The following is a 21,148-nucleotide window of genomic DNA, read 5'->3' on the forward strand; positions in this document are numbered from 1 at the left end:
TCAAGTATATTCTGCTGACAGTGTTTGTGTACTTAATTACTGAATACAATTTATTACGACTTATCGTTACCACATTTGCTCCAGTAAAATATATGAGTAGTACTGCTGCTGTTGAGTTGGCTTCGTTGGAAAATTACAGGGTTATCTGTGCAGTGGAGGTGTGGCGGCAGATAAGAGTGACGCAGACCCCGCACGCGGAGGGGAGGAGGGCTTTAAAGCCTCTCCGTCCCTCTTCCTCCTTCACAGACATCGCTCTGTCTGTCGGTCGGTGCTGTGTTTCGTAATCGGCCGTGGTGTCTCTTCTCTTCTCCTCTCCTCTACCAGCCCGGGCAGAATGGCAGCGGTCAGGACTCTCAGGAAACTGTGCCAACACTCCCAGCATCAAGTCTGTAAACTGCACACATCCGCTTCGAGGTGAGCATGACGACCGCCTCCGAAATCTGTTTAATCTGGACTGAATTTAATGCCACTTTTACGACGTGTTTGGCTCCTCTTTTCAAAATGAGAGGATGTGTTCAGGTATCACTAACGTGTATCATTATTTGCTGGTCGTCTGCACTGTTGTGTCTACGTGGATTAGGTCGTGAGTTTTATTACGCGGGCTTGATTATATTGAACTAAACGTTCGCGTTTAGCCACATTTTGGTGCGCCCCTAGCGTTATGCCGGTAACATTGCAGCGACAGGCAGGCTGGCTGATGAAATCAGTACGAATACTTGCAGCCTGGGGTCTGAGGATCCAAGTTTCAGCTGGAGACCGAGGTATGGGCCGGCATACGAGGAAACGTATTGCATTGAATTTGCATTAATGCAGCTTCATCCCAGAGCACAAACCATCACACAGATGGCAAATTTGCACCACCCCGTGCAATTGCTTTATTGAAAACGCACTGAGTGCAGCATGACTGAGATATATGTAATGAACTAATGTCACACACACGCCTTGAAATCCCAGGTCTCGTGTGACTGCATATGATCAGCATTTCCAGAGGCACAAGACATCATTTAAAACCTGTAACGTCACGCAAGACTCATTACCATATCACAACATTACTTATACATAAACTCTATGGACATCACATTTAAAATGGATACAGCAGCAATTGATATGTAAAGAAGAATAAAATGGGTAAAGTGGAAAGCAAATATCACAAAAGACATCTCTCCTGTGAGGCCGGTCTTTCTTAGCACAAGCTCTTTAATGTGCTTTTGTGGCCATAATCTTTAACAAGAGAGATTGTCACCTCAGTAAGCCAGCTTTACATTTATATTTAAATTCGTTTGAGGTTAAAGAGCAGTTTGCTGCCCTGTGATCTCGACACATTTTCTCTGGGACCTGGTGCACTTGTCCCACACTCTCACCCCATTTCACCCAAAGATGTGTTACATTTCTGCGAGGTTTAATTAGTTTTTGCTGGAATAAAAGGGTGGTTACATCACTGTTGATGGCTCATTACTCTTCAGTTATTAGCCACAGTTTTCTGTTTGTTGTTATATAATGCGTAATCATCTTGATGCATTCGAGACTGGGACAAAGCAGAACAGGCCGACCCGGTTTGTGTCGCATGATGAAAAGATCTTCCTGCATTTTTAGCGTCAGTTACTTTCGACACTCGTTAAAAAGCTGTTCTGTTTTGACTTGTCTTGCTTGGTTCCACTAATTACACACCAACAACGCTGTAACAAACAATACACGATACTGTGCTTATACTACAAGTGCTCATTTGGTTCTGTCAGGTGGAGATGTGCTGTACCTAAATTTAGAGGCTGCACTGGCACTTGCTCAGCCTGAAAGGTTAAGATTGGTTACAGATTTCTGGTGTCCTGTTCAGTGCCAGAGACCATGTCCACTAGATAACTGAGTTTAGAGTTTAGAGTCCTGTAAAGATTATTCAGACAGCCAAGTTAGGAGAATGTTCATTAGCTTTGTTTCCATTATTTATTTAGTTAAATCACTTCTTTTATGGTTTAGCACATATGAGACACTTTCCAACATTTTCAGAATGACTGCAGATTCGCAAGTTGTTAAAAGTGTAGGCTGTCCACTCTCTGTCCTCTGACTCTGGTGTTTTTACATGCTAACTCCCAGACAGGAGGCGGTGGTCATCTCAGGAAAGAAATTAGCACGGCAGATTCGGGACGAGGCCCGGGCCGACGTGGAGAAATGGGTTTCAGCAGGCCACAGGAGACCCCATCTGAGTGTGATTCTGGTGGGAGACAACCCGGCCAGTCACTCCTACGTCCTGAACAAGACACGAGCTGCAGCTGATGTTGGTAAGAAAAGAAACCCCAGCTGTCATAGATGGGTGTAAACACACTTATTCTACATTATAACAACAAAAGAACAAATGCTTGCCTGTGTTATATTTTGTTTTCTCACTTCAACCTCCCACAGGAATCTCTAGTGAAACAATTCTCAAGCACTCAGACATCAGTGAGGAGGAGTTACTGGACCTCATCTACAAACTCAACTCAGACCATCGTGTGGACGGCCTGCTGGTCCAGCTGCCTTTACCAGGTACAGAGAAACTGGAACAGAATAGACACGTCAACAATGAGTCTAGAGAATCACACATCTCACGAGTGGCTGCTTTGCCTTGGCACTCGGAAAAAAACTTATTTGTGTTCTTGAACAAAGCGTTGTTGTCCTGACTCTACCTTGTCTTGTTTTCATGACAGACCACATTGATGAGCGCGCAGTCTGTAATGCAGTGTCCCCTACCAAGGATGTGGACGGCTTCCATGTTGTCAATGTGGGCCGCATGTGCCTGGATCAGTCCACCATGCTTCCTGCCACTCCCTGGGGAGTCTGGGAAATAATTAAACGCACAGGTAACAGGAGTGACCACTTACTTCCTGTTTGGGTTGAAAACATGCTAAACAAACTATCTTAACTAACCATCTGAATTATTCCATTATTCCCTTCAAGGTATTCCTACACTTGGGAAGAATGTTGTGGTTGCAGGACGTTCCAAGAATGTGGGCATGCCCATCGCCATGTTACTGCACACAGACGGCCGCCATGAGAGGCCTGGAGGTTGGTTATAGTGCGAGAGGATTTTTCTGCATGTTTAATGATAAAGGGTTTAATGCATAGGCTATAAATACTAATTGTTGTTTCTGTCGCAGGTGATGCCACAGTTACCATTTCTCACCGTTACACTCCAAAGGAGCAACTTCGTCAACACACTAAAATTGCTGATATCATTGTGGCTGCTGCAGGTTTGTGTCTTTGTTTGCCTGCGCATGACTCTGACTGAGCTGTTTTAAAATCGAGCACAAAGATGCATTTTTTATCTGTTGTCTTAACTCTACTTTGTGTCTACTGAAAATCAGGGATTCCAAACCTCATTACTGCGGACATGATCAAAGACGGAGCAGCTGTGATTGACGTGGGAATAAACAGAGTGCAGGACCCTGTCACTGGAAAGAACAGACTGGTTGGAGATGTGGATTTTGAAGGTAAGGCTGGACTGTGAATGTGGTCATCTTTTCTGCACAGATGTCCTTTGTATCTCGTATGTCTATAAGGTCATACATTTTCTGTTCATATTCAGGTGTGAGACAAAAGGCAGGCTTCATCACGCCTGTACCTGGAGGAGTGGGCCCCATGACCGTGGCAATGCTTATGAAGAACACTATCAAAGCAGCTAAGAACGTTCTGCTGTATCCTCCGGAGAGGATCCGCATGGCGGCTGCGTCCTAATGGGCTGAAGAATATGCAGCAGTGACACATTCCAGCGCCATTTCCTTAACACGACGACCCTCCCCAAATTTTTTTTCTTTTTTAAAACTCAGAGCAACCCAACAAGCTCCCCTTGCACACACGGACTGGAAAGATGACAGCTTTAGGGTTCTCTTCCTGCTCACATCTTTCCTCATCTTCAGTTTCAAGTCCAGCCATGTTTAGACTGTTACATTCTCCCATGCAGCTGTGTGTCTTATGTAACAGGGCTTTCAGTATTCATCATTTGCGATGTATTTCCGTGGAGCTTTGGGGTTTTAAGTAGTCTTGAAAGATTGTTTTATTTATTGCTACAGTGACAAAATATTTAAACATGAATGGAGGTGGGTCACAGTATTTAACTCTGAGCTGGTAATCGGTACAGAGCAAATGACCCCTCTCTGTTGCGTTTCTTTGCATTAGTTTAGCCTTATGTACCAAGAGTGATAAGGGCTAACATCATCAGGAATAAGTATGTTTATCAATATATATAAGCTTTAAAGATTCACAATTGCCTTTGCAAAAACTTTGAAATAAATACTATGAATATGTTCTCATCTTGATTCTTTCTGTACACGCAGATTGTCTCTCTTATGACTTCTCAGATTTATCTTGGGAGCCTTGTTGGTTTCTGATCCTCCAGCTGAGAACCACTGGATTAAATTACACGGTTTATATTTACAGTCAACTCAACCACAATGCACAAAGAAATGTCATATATATATATATATATATATACACACACACACACCACTCAGAGAAAGTTGGGGATATTTGAGCTTCGGGGAAAATTCATGGAAAAAGCACACAATGGTAATTTCTTCATCTCAAACAATTTATTGAAACAAAAGCCAACAACAGTGATGGGAAAACCACAACAAAAATGTATGAATTCTGATTAATGCATTCAATTGCATAGCACCTTAACTAAGGTGGCAAAGTCTGGGGTTATTATTATGTTTTATTATATATTGTGAATTTCATCAACACATCAACAAAGGCTTATCTTAACCCATAATAGAACATTATAATCTATTTGTTGATCATATGTGCACTGGCCGCTTACCTCAACAGACTAAGACCACTAAGCTTGTATAGATGGTAAACTCATTGACGCGTGCCTCACCGCAGTATGATTAAATCCAAAGGACGAAGTATCTATCTATCTATCTAAAATATAATCTTAATACAGAACGAAATATTCATTTCTGTATATGAATTCAAATATACCATAAACTTACACACGTGATGTTCTTAAATGGCTCTTACAATATGATGAATCTGCAAAGCAACTAATGAGCTAAAAAGTATTTCCAATTTTCATTGGAGTAGTAGAAGTACAGAGGTATGTAACAGCAGAAAACGAAATACACAAGTACACAAGTAAAGTATAAGAACCTAAAATTGGTACTGAAGTACAAAGTACATTTTCTTATTAACTTAGTTACCCATCGGTGCAGACCACATTTGCATGTTGAGTAAGCTAAAGTAGGAACTAGGAACCTTAAAGTGTGTTTTCCGACGTCGACGGAAGGAAATTGAAGATGAGTTCACTTCCGTAAACGACAAGAGCCCCGTCTTCTATGGCTGTAGCGAAACACTCGCTACCTTCTACAGTCCTCATCTAGGGTTTCTTTCATTTTTTTCCGTGCATTTTCCTTTGTTTTGTTTTCTCGACAATGGATCGCAGCAGATCACACGACAGAGAGAAAAAACACGAGAAGAAGAAACGGAGAAGATCCTCTTCTTCATCTTCATCGTCGTCGTCTTCCTCATCCAGCAGCAGGAGTCGAAGCAAATCGTCCAAGAAAGCATCGCGCAAGATTCAAGGTTGGGAGAAATAAATTAGACACACCCTGAAATCTTACTATCAAAAAACTCTGTCGAACTTCTTTTCTTATCCCTCAGATGTGAAAACAAAAACAAAGAAGCGAAGAAGAAGCTCCTCTTCCTCTTCCTCCACCTCTTCTTCCTCCTCGTCTTCATCATCCTCGTCCAGCGATGAAAAGACGAAGAGGAAGAAAAGTAAAGCGAAGAATAAGAAGACGAAAAAGAAAAAGGCGAAGCTGAAGAAACAGAGGAAGAAGGAGAAAAAGAAGAAAGAGAAGCTGAGGAAGAAGGAGAAGAAGAAAGCAGAGGTGGCGTTGACCAGTCCTCCAGCAGTGAAACCTCCATCTTACCTGGAGGTGTGGCAGAGTGATGAAGGGTCAGCGGAGCTCGGACCAGGTGGGACATCACATGACTTCACTCTGCGTTTTAATAGGGCAGTGCCATGGCATTTTATACAATCAGTACATTTTAATTCACCACGTCGTTATTTATTCGATGTAGACGGTTTCATAATCAGGATTTGTTTAAAACAGATAAATTAGTTTTTTACAGGAATACATAATAAAGGGACCACATAGTGTATATTGTATTTTTTCTTGGAAGGCAATAGAGAAATAGTTTGTAAATAACTCGATCACATCAACATTGTGATAATGCAGTCCAGCTCTTTCATTTCCGAGCCTGCCTGCAGTGGCCTGATAACCGACTCATGTTGGAAATATTTATCATCATGTCACCTAATTCAAATACTGACTTTTTTTCCACTTTGTGGAGTCCTTGTTTTCTGTAGAAGCATTGCCATGTCAGTGCATTACACTGTCTTTGTCTCTGCAGTGATGACAGATGAGCAGAAGGCCCGACTCTCCACTAAGAGGCCCCTCACCAAAGAAGAGTACGAGGCCAGACAGAGTGTGATCCGCAGGGTGGTGGACCCGGAAACAGGACGCACCAGGTGAGCCAGAGCTACAGAGTAACTCCTGCTAGCTTAGAATCCACAACAGGTGAGTGTTGAAGAACATTTTACCTGTTCAGATTCCCAGGAAGATCAAACACTCTACTCTGTTCTCTCTCTAATCCCAAAGTTGTCTTTTATTCACTAACTCATGCTGAACTATGGTTTGCTACTCATGGTTGCAGACATACAAGCTTTAAAACCTTCTTAAAAATGATCATGTCTGTGTTTTCCTCCAGGCTGGTGAGAGGAGAAGGAGAGATCATAGAAGAGATAGTCAGCCGAGAAAGACACAAAGAAATCAACAAGGTGCAAGAGAAAGTTTTAAGTGTGACTTTGTGACATAAACGCAGACTTCCTTTGTATCTAACAGCGATCTTCCATTCATCCCATAGCAAGCGACCAAGGGAGATGGGAATGCCTTCCAGAGCAAACTGCGAATCAACAGATAGAAGATGCTGTGATCTGCCTCAATAAGCTGAATCAGAATCACCTGTGATTTAACTGTACAGTAGTGACGGTACAAAATTAACAGGACTTGTAAACTTGATGCACACTAATGGGTTTAATCCAGGTGAAAGCCAGCATCTCCTGTAGTCGATTTGTCTCACTGAAACCACGTTGGTTACAAACGAGACATAAAGAGAAGCAGGTGAGTTAGTGGGTGACTTGAATGTTTTGAGTCAGTGGAGATCTGTTGTACACAAGGAAGAGCTCTCACATAGTTTGCACTTTCAGTGTGAGTTTACGAAGATTAATGCTTAATTTTCTATCCATGTTTTGAAGCTCTTCACTGAGTACATTTAAGGATGAAGCTTGACATGCGCGCGAGTCAGCCTGTCAGATTTCTGTCCTCAGGTGATGTGTGAAATTTTTAAGTTGTGACTTAATGTTTTCTTGATTTAAAACAGAGGATTTACATTGTTGTGAAAATCAAACACATGAAGAAGTTGGCCTAAATGTTCAGTGTCCCGACTGACCCTGCAAACTGTTTCTTTTTAAATTTTTGGCTGCATATTTTACACCCACTCACAGATGCCTTCTCACCTGTACATCTCACATTTGTTTCTCTGTGCTTCTCTGCTTTTGTGTGAACTGAACCCTGGCAAACAAAGTTTCTGTGAACTGCAATAAAAAAAAAAATTCTCCCTTATTTCAATAATCCCGGTCCTTTGAAGAGCCATCCAGCTGCACCTTTTTAGCTTTCACAACAATGTTACCATTTTGGGTTTGAAAAAAGGCCAACATTACGCTGTTGTTCTTTATGTTCTTTATACACTGTACATAAAAACACAAGGGAATGGATAAGTTATCCAAATCCTTTAAGATACACACCCTGTACAATGAAAATATTTACCAGTGTCTGTGGTGTATATATACAGCCTATGAAAGTTGAGTGTTCACCTAACAGTTGTGGCATTGCATTAACATGGAGAACAAAGCTTAAGATCGTGATGAATTTCCTACTGTTGGTGAAATATGGCAAATAGATTTCTCCTTCGTACATCTCCATCAAAGGGAAAACAAGCCAAAGCTTTTTAAGAAAATATGGCCTTTTCCAATTAGAGCCTTATATTCTAGGTGAACAGTCAATCCTTGTCAGTGAAGTCAATTCGGGAGTGAGCAGCGTTCATTCCAGGCCTCGTAACACAATGGTCAATGTAAGGCAGAAAAGGGAAATGTAAGGCCCCTGGTAATGTGTGTGTGCCAGTAGCAGAATCAAAGCGACGGTATGCCCAGAGGTATCCAGACTTTAACAGATAACCGCACTGCTTCACCTTTACATTCTCTGGATTTTAATATCCGGGTTAGAACTCAAATCTCCGAGGAAGGGATTACGGTTGAGTAGTCTCTAACTTTACATGAGTGCATGTTTATCGGCATGTTTTTCGTTCTTTTTCTAATTACTATCATGTGCAAACAGCCATTCTCTAATTGGCAACTCCCAAGACTGTTGTGTTCATATGTGTATGGCTTCAAGCCAAATCTCTGAAATGGTCAAAATGCAGAGGGACAGCAGTGAAATAAGCAATTACACCTTTTTTTTTTTAGCTAGAAAAACAGTCCTAATTAAGAAAGCTACAAGTACTTATCCATTGAGAGGTACACTCAGGAAACCTACAATTAATTTACCGCCTTTGATATAAAAAGGGTGGACAAAATATTAGAAACACCTCTCAGTATAACACAATACAATTCAAGAGCACCACAGACTACAGCCTCCAAAACAACCATGAAGATGAACCTCGTTTCAACAACAAAAAAGAAGTGAGCAATTTAAACTTGATGACTTTTATACTGGGGGGGGGGGTCACTTTTAAATGTTAAGTGACTTCATCTAGACCTTCATGTGCTGGAATGGAAACATTGACAAAAACAAAATTAAGACTGAGCACGTCTGTCCAGAAGAGAAAACCTACTGTAACATTTCATATCATGATCAGGTCAGGGACACTCTCTTGGAAAATCTCAACGTTTTTAAATCAATTCAATTTCCCCTCAGCAACTTGATGTCTATAGAACATGTGCCTGTTGAACTGATTGTCAATGCACAGTGACATTCACTCAGCACAGTCTGTTTGATCTTGTGGTGTGGTTGAGTAATATTGCACACTTCCCCTTACATTTGAGCCCATATTGGTCCATTGCAGTCAGCTCTGTACACGTCTATTAAGAGGGACAAATAAACATAATTTAAATTAATAAATCACACGTTTTTACCCATTTCAGAAATAAATGGCGAACAGCATATTGTACAGGATTTACAGTTTGCAGGTTTTTCTTCCTCTAAAGAGAAAAGAGACCTTAACCTAAGGAGGAATATCTATGAGCACATTCAACGCCTCATTTACAGCTTAGGGATAACCAGAGAGAAGCCATGTTCGAAATTTCAAAAATAGATAAGAACAAACGTACAATATATGACACAAGATAGCATTTCTGTTGATACAATTCAGGTGATTTGCAAGTTAAAACAATAAAAATACAATACTGTGTCAGGCAAAGACCTCAGTTTTGGCTGCTGCAACTCAAGTTTGGGGAAAAAAAAACACAATATAGTTAAAGTAATTTTAAAACACATTTTGTTCACAAAATCAATACATTTTAAAATATCTATAATCTTAAATAACAATAATTTTCATCACCAACCAATAAAGTGTATCCTGAATGAGGTGGTGTTTTTATACCCAGAGTAAAGAAGACACTTAAAACTGGCCCTCGGTAGACCAGATACCAGATCTGCACTATAATATAACAACAGTTATGTACAAGCCTTGTTAAGGCATTCAACTGTATACACAATCCCTTCCATTTTTACACAGCAGACCCTTATCAATCACTTCTTCTTCTCTTGTACAACACATCATTCTGTTTACTTTGGCACATTAACCATACAGCAGTAGGAGTCTTCCCTATAGCTGAGTCATACATTAATGATTCAGGAAGGTACAGCAGCGCACTGTGGTGTGAATTGTGGTGTGATTACGTCCCAGGAATGGTTTAAGCTGCACCCATTATTAAAGGGTAATTTTGCAATTTGCTTTATGTGATATTTGGATGATTTTTTTAATCTGAGGGGAAGACAAGAAAACAAGCAAAACTAGACTGTATGACCTGGTGAAACTTTATCCTGTCATCCTGAAACTTTATTCCAATTGGCTTACAGAATTTATTTAATGTTTCTTAAATGAAAGAATTCTAACAAAGATCAATTTTGGCTATCTGATCGTGTGTTTGTTTGGTTACACCAAGAAAAGAAACACATGCAATCCAGTTTTATTCGATTCTTGCCTCTGCTCTCACACATGAACATATCTGATCATCACGTAAAAAGGACTTAGCTTTAAAACTATTATGCACAAAGTTGATCTCTATGGTAATTGTTGTGCTTGCAGTGGCAACAGTAGTCAGTTACAGTGCAGTAAACAGCACTTGGACCTGATACAGGCTGTCTGTAACCACTCTGTGTGGTCACATGGGGGTGCTAACCATCTCCGATCTAAAAGCCTGTTGTCAGAGGAAAACCGACCTTGTATTCAAGACTGATTAATATTTACTAAACAGTAGAAACAGTCTGGATTCCTACAATAAAAGCTATGTCTACCTATGTGCATGTCCCTGTTTCAGAAAGATGAATTCTTGATTTATTTATTCGTTTTTTGTTTTTTTTTTTAGTTTTGTGTGTGTTTTACAATAAATTTAGCCATAGCCCCTGTTCATACATATTGGTGTTGACTGTGACTGGCATTAGTTTTATAAAGAGTGGTTTGTAGCACCTATTGTTTTCATTGTGGTATTTACCCATGTGGTGCAAGCCATCTGTTTTTCAATCCTTGCATTTGTGTTTATCGTGAGTCTCTCGCTGAGAACTGTATTTTTAAGTCACTTCCAAAAAAGGTTCTCTCACATTCCTAATCTCATTTGGGGCTGAAAATGCCTGGCTCCAGCTTGGTGCTGCTGCTGCGGCCCCAGCAGCTGGCTGTGATGCTCATGCTGCGCTGTGCTGCTCCCTGGATGTGGCTGTGAGAGCACTCCAGCCGCTCGCCGTCTGATTGGCTCTGCGTGCGCTCTGGTCTGTTATGGATGTTGCCTGTTGGGGAGCTGGGAGCCGGTTGGGAGGATATAGTGCGCAGCAGGTGGTTCCTCTTCCTCAGGAAGTCGCTGTTTGCGCCCAAGCCGAAGCTGCCTTTGCGGAGCACCATGCGTGCGCTGCTGGACTTAGCTGGCCGTGAACGGTGGTTGTACTCCAGCTGGGACAAGTGAGCCGCATATCCCTCTGTGATGAACTGTGAGATGACCAGAGCAGAGATATACTGTCAACTATTAAAAAAAAAATCAATCTGGTTGTTTTAGTTACTAATTTAGTTCACTTAGTTGTTCACTGGTTAAAAGAATGGCAGCACTAAACCCGACCAGGGTTACATGTTAAATTCCTTAAGCTATGCATAAAATTATCAAACTGTACCTGGCATTGGTGCTGCATCTTCTTGGAGGGTCTACCCACGATGTATATTTGGGAGGAAGGGAGACCAATGGAGGTGTAGACTGAGATGTCTTTGGTGGATCCGTAGCCCGCAAAAATCTTCATGTTAGCCTGGAATCAGTCAAACAAATGAGAGCACTGTTTGGCTTTGTTTTTCTCAACAACTGAGTTAATATCTCACTCAAAGTAATTCCATGTCAGCACTGTTATTTTTGTTTAGAGTATATTCCATAAAGTGAATTCCTACTGATTCCAGAAAGATAAACACTACATAAGCACAGCCTAGTGTGCTTCTAAGACTGCTATGGGGTCCTCCTCAATCCTCCCTTCCCCCCATTCTGACCTCTGTCAGAGATTTGAGGAAGTTGGCCTTGTGTCTGAGCGGGTCGTGGACCAGGCCATCACAGAAGGAGACAATGCCATGGGGGAAGTTGTGCTGAGATAACCAAGCCACCACCCGCTGCTTCTGCATGTCTGGTCGTCCTGTCACATAGATGATCAAATAGCCTAAATCCTGCCAGTGCCTGCGATGAGGAGGAAGAGAAGAACACAACCAAAATGTAACTAACAAAGACACGTGCCGAAGTGTTTCAGTCAGGAAGAGATTCTTGTTTAAAGCCCAAGAAAACCAGAGAAGAAGAACAACTGGGTACCTGACAACATCCACAGCTCCTGCGCGCACTTTGGGATCACTGCCCATGATAGACACACTGGCAGCAAATGATCCGTCGATGCTGAATACCACAAACTCTGTGCCCCGAGGAATAACCGTCAGGTAGCTGTCTGCAAATGTGTGGTCGCCCCTGGAGAGCGAAAAGAACAACAGACCAAGTGAGATTGTTTTTTTTTCTTCATGTTCCCCTTGAGGACCCTGGAACATGATAACAGACTGAGCTAAAACCAAATTTAAACCAGATTTCCTGATAAAAATGCACTAATCTCACCTGACAACCATTTTGACTGGGTAAACTCCGATGCCCAGACGTTTGTCCTCTGGGATGACAAAAGACACACGGCCACTGCTGTTGGTCACTTCTGTGTTGAAGTACACCCATTCTCCCGATGGAGGCTGGGTCATGATGTGGAGGTCGACCTGCACAGGATTACAAATCCGTGAGCACAAATTACACTGGCAGTACTGACAGGAGCCTACATGTGCCGTTATGATAACAAAAGAGAGAGAAAGATCACCTTCTCCCCAGCCAAAGTGACCATATCGAGAGGGCCGTACATGAAGCGACCTGTCACGACCTGCTGGGAGTCTTCTGTGAACACTGCGTCATTTACGCGGTGGTTGGCAGTCACGTTCTGTCAAAGGATTGAAAGAAACATGCACACGGAAATGCAGTTTTGTTCACGGCATTCAACAAAACACAAGTTACTGATTCTGATTAAATGGATGAGAGAAGACAAGGAAGAAGCGACAAGGAGGTGACCCAGGATTCACTATTCACTCATGAGTCACTCAAGTCCTTTCTCAAGTCCCCTGATGCTCACTTCTTTTTAAAGCTTTTCTAGGTCTGACGCCTACCCTGATCTTCACATGAGTCCTCTTGCGAAGCCACTTCTCTCGAGGTTTGGAGGGGGTGAATTCAGACACTTCTTTGCCATCGAGCTCCAGGATGCTAGAGTTTTCATGCCTCATGACCTACAGGAGACATTTCAATGACTCATCCTCCGTATCTCTTAAGAGAACAGCTTTGTGGTCACATATTAACAGGCCATAAAGAGCGGCGGGTATTTTAATGTTGACTCACCTGTCTCAGCAGAAAAGACACAACATCGGTGGATTCCCAGTATGATGCATGGAAAAGGTGCGGTAAAGCCACAGTGGGGAAAGCAGTCAGAGCATCGGGGCAGTACAGGGCAAAGTCCAGTCGCTTGGTGCCCCACCAACGTGCTGCAACTGCGACGGGAACGGAGTGAATACGGTGCAGACACATAACTTGAAACTGTAAGAATCAGTGTGAGGCATGTGATGCCACGCAATGATGCAACATCCCCCGAAGCTAAAGCAAAAAAGATGATTTCAGTCTTAAACGTAAACATCACTGATCCCAGCAGTTCTTCAGCTAAAAGAAGGAAATCAAGAGTTTGTAAATGTTATTAACAAAAAAAAATCAGGCGCTGAAATTCAAGTACAGAAGGAAGAAAAAGATCATTAGAACTACAATATGATTATATGAGCAACACAAGATGGTTATTCATGTTAGTATGGGCATGAAACAAGGCAATGGATTTGCAAAGAAGGAGCAAGGTCTGGATTTATACATTAGTCCCCTTCAATGGAACTGACTCCCCTGAATCCTAAGAATGCACATAAAGAGAAAGAAAAGGAGGCTTTCTGAAAGAGCAGCACTGACTGTGGGATTCTGACACAGTGCAGAAGAGTGCAAAGAGAAAAGCTGTAGCCTCATGTTGATTTCATGAGCCCCCTCCCTCAGAAAAATACCTTGCTCCACTTCAGCCTGGGAGTCCAACGACACCAGATCAGATATAGCACAGTCCAGCCCGGCTGACAGGCAGCTCTCCTGACCAGTGGGACTTTGACCTTCGCTAGTTTCACCGTCCAGCTCTGCCACTAGATCTGCATCAGGAGTTCCTGCAGCCTGGCCGGCAGCTGTTTTCTTACGGGACTTAGGAGGACTTTTCAGCAAGAATTTGTTTTGTGACGTTAGGGCGAGTTGGGACAAAAGGCTGAACTTTTTGGACTGGTTAATTTGATATGAGTTGGCTATGGGGAGAAAACAAAAACAAAGAAATCATATGAGCATGATGGATGTTGGTATGTGACAGTTCATGACAGTTTAGTCTGTTTGAAGAGAGATGTCGGGATGCATCCGGTGCCAGTAAGCTGCCTCTAACAGAAGTGTGAGCATCAAGGCTGAAAAGCAATTGTTAGTACAGTATTAGCTAAGGCTTTTGGCAGAGTGGAGCAGCTGAACATCCCTCAGATGCTCTGATGTCATAATCAGTTAATGTGCATCCCCAGGTTTGCGCTGTAGGTGCTAAAACTGCGCTGTGCAATACAATAATGTGAGATACAAATAAATGCGCTGGGAACAAAAGTGAAATAGGGAACGAAGCGCGGGGGGACTTTGAAGGACAATCTCACATATAACACAACAGAATACTGGTCATCTCAGCAAACATTGTGCTAGGGAGTGGACAATGCAGGAATGGCTGAGGGAGGCAGGTGCCTACATGCATTGCAACATTAGATAAATGCAGCACTCATTCATTGCATTTACATTGAGACAGTGGATAAGAGTAAGACAGACAGTGAAAAGTGGCGCTAGACTGGCTGTTCTTCAGGGCTTCACTTGCTCATAGTAGAACTTTGAATTTCAAGAAGAGATGGAGAAAACACTACGCGTGACAACCTGATTGAAATGCAGGTGTTACGTCTGAATTAGCAGAAGTAGAAAAAAGGAGAGGGGTATTCATGTCTATCTGGCTGACTCGACTGCTCCAGCTGCAGTGCATGTTGTGTGTAGAGTCTGAGTAACGGGGTTGAGAGAGAAGGTAAAGGAGAAGAGTTGGTAAAAGACAGAAATACAGAGAAAGAAAAGTGAGAGGGGAAAGAAAGAGGAGAAAGGAGAATGACTCGACCAGTGTTTGTGTGAGTGGAAGGAAGAGAGAGAGAGAGAGAGGCTTGTTGGAATCGAGAACACTTACTGTTGGCTATGTTGGTGGCAGTGTAACTGTCTGCCATTCCTGAGACCTGGCTGGCAATGCTGACCTCACTGGCCCTCCGCTGGCCCCGGGAGAGGGGGCCCGTTACAGGGGATGAGGGGTACGAACTGTCCATGAAGACACCACCATGAGACTGAACAACATCCGCTATTGAGCCGAAACAAGGAGATCCCATTAGACAGAGACACGGGTAAGGGGAACTCACAGTGATGAGGTGGGGGAGGGAGACATGGGTCAGGGTGGCAGGAGAGAAATGTGACGGCAGGCACCATGGTTTCAGAGGACATGTGAAACCAAAAGGCGGCCACATGGCTGCCAAGGTCAGATTTCTGGAACTGGCCGAGTGGAAACACAGGCACATGAGTACATAAAACACTTAGTGAATGAGAGATTACAACGGCCCACATCTGTTACAGTCACACCCATGTGTTAGTATCTCTTCTGAGGGTGATTTTTATCTAACAGCAAAGTAATATCATGAAAAGGTCCTTTGTCTTTGAAAAAATAATGAAATGGTGCTGGAGATTTTCTAAAATCAGATGACCTCTGACCATTATCACAAGGAAAACCACAGGGAACAGTATCTCCAGGATGTAAACATGAAGCTCCACGTACAGCACACTATGCAAACACAACATCACAAGCGGTACAATTTTCATATCAAAACTCCTATGAAATTCAGACGCCAGCACCCTCCATTGACAGCAATTATCTGATATTATGGAAATGATGCAAACACAAAAAAAGCCCGTATTAAAAACCACAGCACGAACACAAATGTTTGCGTCCTGCAAACACCGAACATGACATGAATACGTGATGGCAACGACAGAACGTAACACCACATGAGATGCTTATCAGATTTTCCAAAGTATTTCCATGGCACGTTGAAACTAATTTGTATTATTTCTTTTACAATTGTTAAGCTGCCAAATCAGGAAATTAAACTAGTCATAGAACTGAATTTAGATAAAAGAGTTTCTGCAGCAAGGTAAGGTCTGTAAACAGAATATATCCTGGTTTTTCAGTGTGTCTTTGTCTGGACTGATCAGAAACATGACTGCAGCTCTTGACTCTTGAAACTACAGCGATGGGAATACTCCGAAAGGACACACAGTAGGTATAGATACGAGCATCTTGGACGTGACAGAAATAAGGAGGTGAACGAACAGACAAAAGAAACACAATGAATGAGGATGAGGACAGGTGCAGGTGAATGGGAGAGGCTACACACACTCCATGGTGGCGGGTGTGGCTTTGAGGGAGCCCTCCTGCCAGTTTAGCACAGGCACAGGAATGCAGGTCTCACTGATGGTCTCCTGACAGCGAAAGGACAGGGGAGGCCCGCTGTCAAGTAGCAGCTGAGCGTTGCTCTGGACTGTCTCCACTACAGAGGGAGGTGCAGGGGCAGAAGGGGCAAAGGTCAGGGGTGGGTTGGGGTTGTGGAGGTAGACAGCCACATACGCAGATATGGGGACAGGAAGCCAAGATAGGAAGAAAAAAGAAGACAAGGAAGACACAAGAACATATGAAGCAAGAACAACTGAACGTGAGACAAGAAAGCAGAGTCAAGCCCTTAGTCGAGCCCACTTCTTTTAAATCACTCAGTCACTGAGCTAAAATCGTAAATGCACTGAAATCCGTAAGTCTTAAAATCTTTTCCGATTTCTTTACCTAAAAATGATTGAATTCATCTCCAAAACTATATCGGCCCTGAAAATGTTGCTGATTACCCAAGGCAGACTGACGATGTTCTGTGACTAGCTATCAGACTCTGTTACAACAAAGACCTGGTCTGAAGTCCTAAATATCTTCAAGCTTTTACAGCCTATTAACCCTTATAACCTTGTTTTTATAAACAGATATTTGCATAAAAAGGGTACGCTGAGGCTCTAAGGGTTACTCCACTATAATGACCAGTCCAAACAGAAACCATCAGCAGGACTATGACCACATTTAGATGAATAAACTGCTTTACAGAAAACGCTGAAGCACAAACAGTAGAAAAATGTTTCATTTTTCTTTGAGACAATGTTTACTCTGTGTGTAAAGGAACTCAAAGTTTGCTGAAATGTCCTTAAGGCATGTATCGGCTGTAGCATGCAACCACAGGAAACAGGACAGTGGATTACAGTCAGTGTCTGTCGTGTCAGATGACGCTTGCCATTTTATTGCAGGGAATTTTACATTTGTGTATGTGCGTGTGTATCCAAGTCAGAACTACATCAATTACTCTAAACTGAAATTTACGACAGGATATTTGACATTAATGAGGCTTTTATCCATCATCAGGGCTGAGGGCTCACCCAGTAGGGCGGAGTTTCCATCTCCCAGGGGAAAGCGTTGGTAACGGGGCACGTTGAAGGGGGGCAGGAGGTGAAATTTCCTCTCCAACAGAGGCTCCAAGCGGGAGGCGGAGGGATCAGCAGGGTGGAACAGGTTATAGACCTGCTGACAGGCAGGCCGCAGCTGAGCCACTGGGGAGAGAAATCGAACCAAACACATGAGAAAGGAGAGGGAAAGTATCTACGGACCCCTCCGCTCAGATGGAATACTTAAGACACCCACTCTGTTCTTGAAAACGTGATGCTGACAAGCTTTTAAATCTTGGTATTGACAACCAGACAAACATCTAACATTTTTATGATGAAAAATAACTAGATATGCCCCCTACAGTTCACCATGCCAGCTGGTGCGTCCCCATCTCATTTTAACCTTTTTGCATTTATGGAGACATAAAAACGACTCTTGCACAATGCGTCATATGCAACATAAATAATGTTTGCCATTATTGATTACATTATAACGCGCAGCCCTCTGTTCAAATTAGCTTACCATCCAGCATAGGAATGACAGTCTTTCTCAGGGCGAGCACCAAGCCCAGCGGAGAGCCAAACAGAAAGAAGTCGGACACCTCAAAGTCAAACTTCCCCAGGGAGCCTCCATCCAGCATAGTGCTGCTGCTTGACCTGCGTGAGGCTGCGTCATTCCGCAAGACACTGGAGTGTAAGCTGGAAGGACAGCACAAAGTCATTTCCTACTGTAGCACCAAAAACACATAAAACAAGCACTGACTTCTCCCAGGTAAGGATTTTTTGTCATCCCACGCTCAACGCACCTGGACAGGAAGGCCTGGTGTTGCTTTATGGTGTCCAGTTCATAGGTGGAGGAGTCGCTTCTCTTGCGTGGAAGTTGTCTCTTGGTCTCGTCACCTGCACTGGCACGAGGAATGTCGATGTTACTGCGACTGAGGTGCCGGCTGCCCTCCAGGGTCGGAGAGGCTGACCCGTGCCCGCTGTTGACAATGATGCCAGGAGAGAGGAGGTCCTGGTCCTGAGGGGGCAAAGGGAGGAGCACTTGTTATGAAAACTTAATATCTTAATATATGATAAAAATGTTTGCAATGCTCTAATTATAGTTCTAGGGCATATTTTCAGAAGCAATTTGGAAGCATATTTAAATTTTGATGTAATTATATCTGTGTTTGATGCAGGTGTCAGAGTCTCTCACCTGTACACTGACAACACTGCCCCTGCGACTGCTGTTCTGGCTCTCATTAACTGTCTGATTGCTACTGCAGAGTGCATCAAATCCCAAGATTCCCCCGACGCAGTCCCCAATGAGGCATACCTGGAGAGGTCAAGAGTGAGACATAAAGTTAATAAAACAAATGGTCATATTTCTGATTCACTGTACATCCGTTTGAAACATCTATGCACCTGCTCCAATACAGCTCAATTACACAAAGTGAATCTGCTCATAAAAAGCTGTTTACATATGAAAAACATGTTAGCATAAGAAACACATGGGTGTGTACCATGATGTGGGGAATCAAATCAATAAGGTGTGTGTGTAATATTTAGCTATAAAGGGTAAAAATCCAGTCAAGAGATCAGGTTTGGGTGTGGTATTGTGATTACAGTGCTGATAGGTTCATAGGACAGCAACTGACCTGGCCAGAGAAGGCTGCCCCATCCAGAGATTTTATGAAGTCTGTATACACCTGATTGGCTCGGACGATGACGGTGGCCACGGCGTCCTGGTACTGTGGAGCAGAGGTGGCCAGGAGGGGGAGGGCTGCCAGGGGGATGTGGTCCTGGCTGCTGGACAGACAACCCTCATCGTAGCTGTATGGGCTCAGGCTGCGCAAAAGAGGTAAATTAATAAAATATAATCAAACACAGTCAATAAACAAGAACCTTCAGTCGTTATCCACACTGCTTGCAGCAAGGAGAAGAATATGTGCATGTGTGCCCTCTTACTTTGACACCAGGGAGAAGGCCTCGGCACAGATGGCAGGGCAGGGTACCAAGCGGATGGCGATGCGTCCCAGCGCAGCAGGGTAGTGAACACGCATGACTGTGTCAAAAGCCGTACTAATCGTATTGACATCGGCCTGCTTGCTGCTCTGGTCCCCTCCGCCTGTGTCCAGGATGTTCCCACCGTGCAGAACCAAGATCAGCACATGGATCTTGGAAGGCTGCAGACACTGCTGAGACGAGCTCTCCTGAAAGCAGAAAATTAAAGGCAGGGTGATGGGTGGGGATGGCGAAGAACAGCTCTTGGAGGATGTTCAACAAATGATATTTTTACTCATGAAAACATCCATTTCATCAGCAGGACAACATGCTTACTGGGTGGGGAAAATCACAGATAAACAACAATGCCTCAGCAATTGCGCAAATTATTTGTGTTTTGTCAGATTTGTGAGTCGCATTCGTGTCCATCTCTTCAAACATGGACCACAGAACAAAATGTTTGTACAAACTTCATTTCACAACCAGAGAGAGGTGGGAGAACCATGAAGGGAAACAGAACAGAGCCAACCTGCACCTCCACCTGGACAAATATTCAACTAACGGCAAACAACAACAACGCTTCCTGAGGACAAGTCACATTAAATTGAACAACATGATGTGCAGTTTTGTTGTTTATGTCTGATACAAAACATTTTCAAAAAACAGCACTACATGTACACTCAACACGACAGCTGCATGTACACAGGAGTTGAACAGAGGCGAGGTTGAAGTGTAAACATAGATTTGGGTTTGGTCAATGGCGGGGGGGAAAAAGGGCAGGGGCAGTAAGTACTGGGTTTGATCAGGGGGGTCGGGGGACTCTGTGGAGCTACTGTAGACCACAGTGCACTAGGGCCAAAATGTTTACTTACTGACTGGTGCCTTGTTACCATGATGGTGGGAATGGGAGAGCTATCGGCTTGGCCGCTAACAGAGCCACGCATCTGAACACAAGAGGACAGAGAGGCTCAGGGACAAAGCATCCCCTCTCTTATCTTCCAAACTGTAAACCCAATGCAAATGAGCATGTTTATTAAAACGAAATCATGTTTAACAGAAGCTTTCGGGTCCTGAAGGACACTTTTTTTTGTCCGCGGTTCTGCAGAAATATTTATTTCAGACATGGTTCAGCATCAGAGAAGGCTGGTCAGGGTTGTTTTGCAGAGACACACACACACATTGTCAGAAAACACGATACCTCATCAAGTCGGTCCTCACTGTTTGCTCTTTCATAGTCCACTGTCATTTCCTTGAACAGCTCACCTGTAAAAATGCACACACACACATACACATTCTTAACATAAATTATGGAGGAGGTGCGACTGCACGTCGAAATGATCATGTCTTCATCATACCAGGAGTTTCTTCCGTGTCTGCAGCCTCAATCTTGTCCATGAGGTCATTGGAGTTCCACTTGGCGATTTCCTTTGGAAGGACCTCCTCGCCATCCGAGAAGTCCTCTGCAGGGAGGCACAAGATAACTTCTGGTCAATTTATGTCTGATTAATATGTGCTTGCTTACTCAGTAATATAATGAAACAGTTGTCAAACTTTGCCCCAAGATACGAACAAATAAACTGACTAAGCAGATATAACTCTAGCTGTTGTAAAGCATCACAAATGCATTATATTTTGCAATCTCAAATGGCAAATACATGTGCCAGA

General features: G+C 43.2%; 3 protein-coding genes across 5 annotated transcripts in view; 2 read left to right on the plus strand and 1 right to left on the minus strand.

The window, feature by feature from the left end:
* The first annotated feature begins 222 nt into the window (after window positions 1-222).
* mthfd2 (methylenetetrahydrofolate dehydrogenase (NADP+ dependent) 2, methenyltetrahydrofolate cyclohydrolase) lies at window positions 223-4,275 on the plus strand. Its single transcript, XM_046387490.1, has 8 exons — window positions 223-414; window positions 2,089-2,273; window positions 2,395-2,517; window positions 2,679-2,831; window positions 2,929-3,036; window positions 3,129-3,221; window positions 3,336-3,461; window positions 3,557-4,275. The coding sequence occupies exons 1-8, from the start codon at window positions 335-337 to the stop codon at window positions 3,703-3,705; spliced, it is 1,017 nt and encodes a 338-aa protein (XP_046243446.1). The 5' UTR covers window positions 223-334; the 3' UTR covers window positions 3,706-4,275.
* Window positions 4,276-5,043: 768 nt separating this feature from the next.
* On the plus strand, window positions 5,044-7,658 carry arl6ip4 (ADP-ribosylation factor-like 6 interacting protein 4). Its single transcript, XM_046387494.1, has 5 exons — window positions 5,044-5,553; window positions 5,632-5,949; window positions 6,388-6,505; window positions 6,745-6,814; window positions 6,901-7,658. The coding sequence occupies exons 1-5, from the start codon at window positions 5,403-5,405 to the stop codon at window positions 6,955-6,957; spliced, it is 714 nt and encodes a 237-aa protein (XP_046243450.1). The 5' UTR covers window positions 5,044-5,402; the 3' UTR covers window positions 6,958-7,658.
* An 833-nt stretch (window positions 7,659-8,491) lies between these two features.
* Window positions 8,492-21,148, minus strand: part of LOC124058339 (membrane-associated phosphatidylinositol transfer protein 2-like) — a 41,187-nt gene continuing 28,530 nt past the window's right edge. Inside the window, exons 7-26 of one of the 3 annotated variants that reach the window (XM_046387493.1) lie at window positions 20,839-20,943; window positions 20,682-20,746; window positions 20,356-20,427; window positions 19,448-19,692; window positions 19,138-19,327; window positions 18,696-18,815; window positions 18,304-18,518; window positions 18,021-18,196; window positions 17,492-17,662; window positions 16,420-16,572; window positions 15,168-15,332; window positions 13,942-14,223; window positions 13,247-13,395; window positions 13,021-13,137; window positions 12,681-12,797; window positions 12,434-12,582; window positions 12,143-12,292; window positions 11,833-12,013; window positions 11,472-11,600; window positions 8,492-11,292 (exon numbers count right to left, since the gene is read on the minus strand). In XM_046387493.1, coding sequence (XP_046243449.1) covers window positions 10,924-11,292; window positions 11,472-11,600; window positions 11,833-12,013; window positions 12,143-12,292; window positions 12,434-12,582; window positions 12,681-12,797; window positions 13,021-13,137; window positions 13,247-13,395; window positions 13,942-14,223; window positions 15,168-15,332; window positions 16,420-16,572; window positions 17,492-17,662; window positions 18,021-18,196; window positions 18,304-18,518; window positions 18,696-18,815; window positions 19,138-19,327; window positions 19,448-19,692; window positions 20,356-20,427; window positions 20,682-20,746; window positions 20,839-20,943 — 3,320 coding nt within the window. In that variant the 3' untranslated portion in view covers window positions 8,492-10,923. The remainder of the gene's footprint in view (window positions 11,293-11,471; window positions 11,601-11,832; window positions 12,014-12,142; window positions 12,293-12,433; window positions 12,583-12,680; window positions 12,798-13,020; window positions 13,138-13,246; window positions 13,396-13,941; window positions 14,224-15,167; window positions 15,333-16,419; window positions 16,573-17,491; window positions 17,663-18,020; window positions 18,197-18,303; window positions 18,519-18,695; window positions 18,816-19,137; window positions 19,328-19,447; window positions 19,693-20,355; window positions 20,428-20,681; window positions 20,747-20,838; window positions 20,944-21,148) is intronic. The other 2 variants (XM_046387491.1, XM_046387492.1) reach the window with 2 other exon arrangements.

The sequence above is a fragment of the Scatophagus argus genome, chromosome 4 (genome assembly GCF_020382885.2).
Source record: "Scatophagus argus isolate fScaArg1 chromosome 4, fScaArg1.pri, whole genome shotgun sequence".
Taxonomy (NCBI): domain Eukaryota; kingdom Metazoa; phylum Chordata; class Actinopteri; family Scatophagidae; genus Scatophagus; species Scatophagus argus.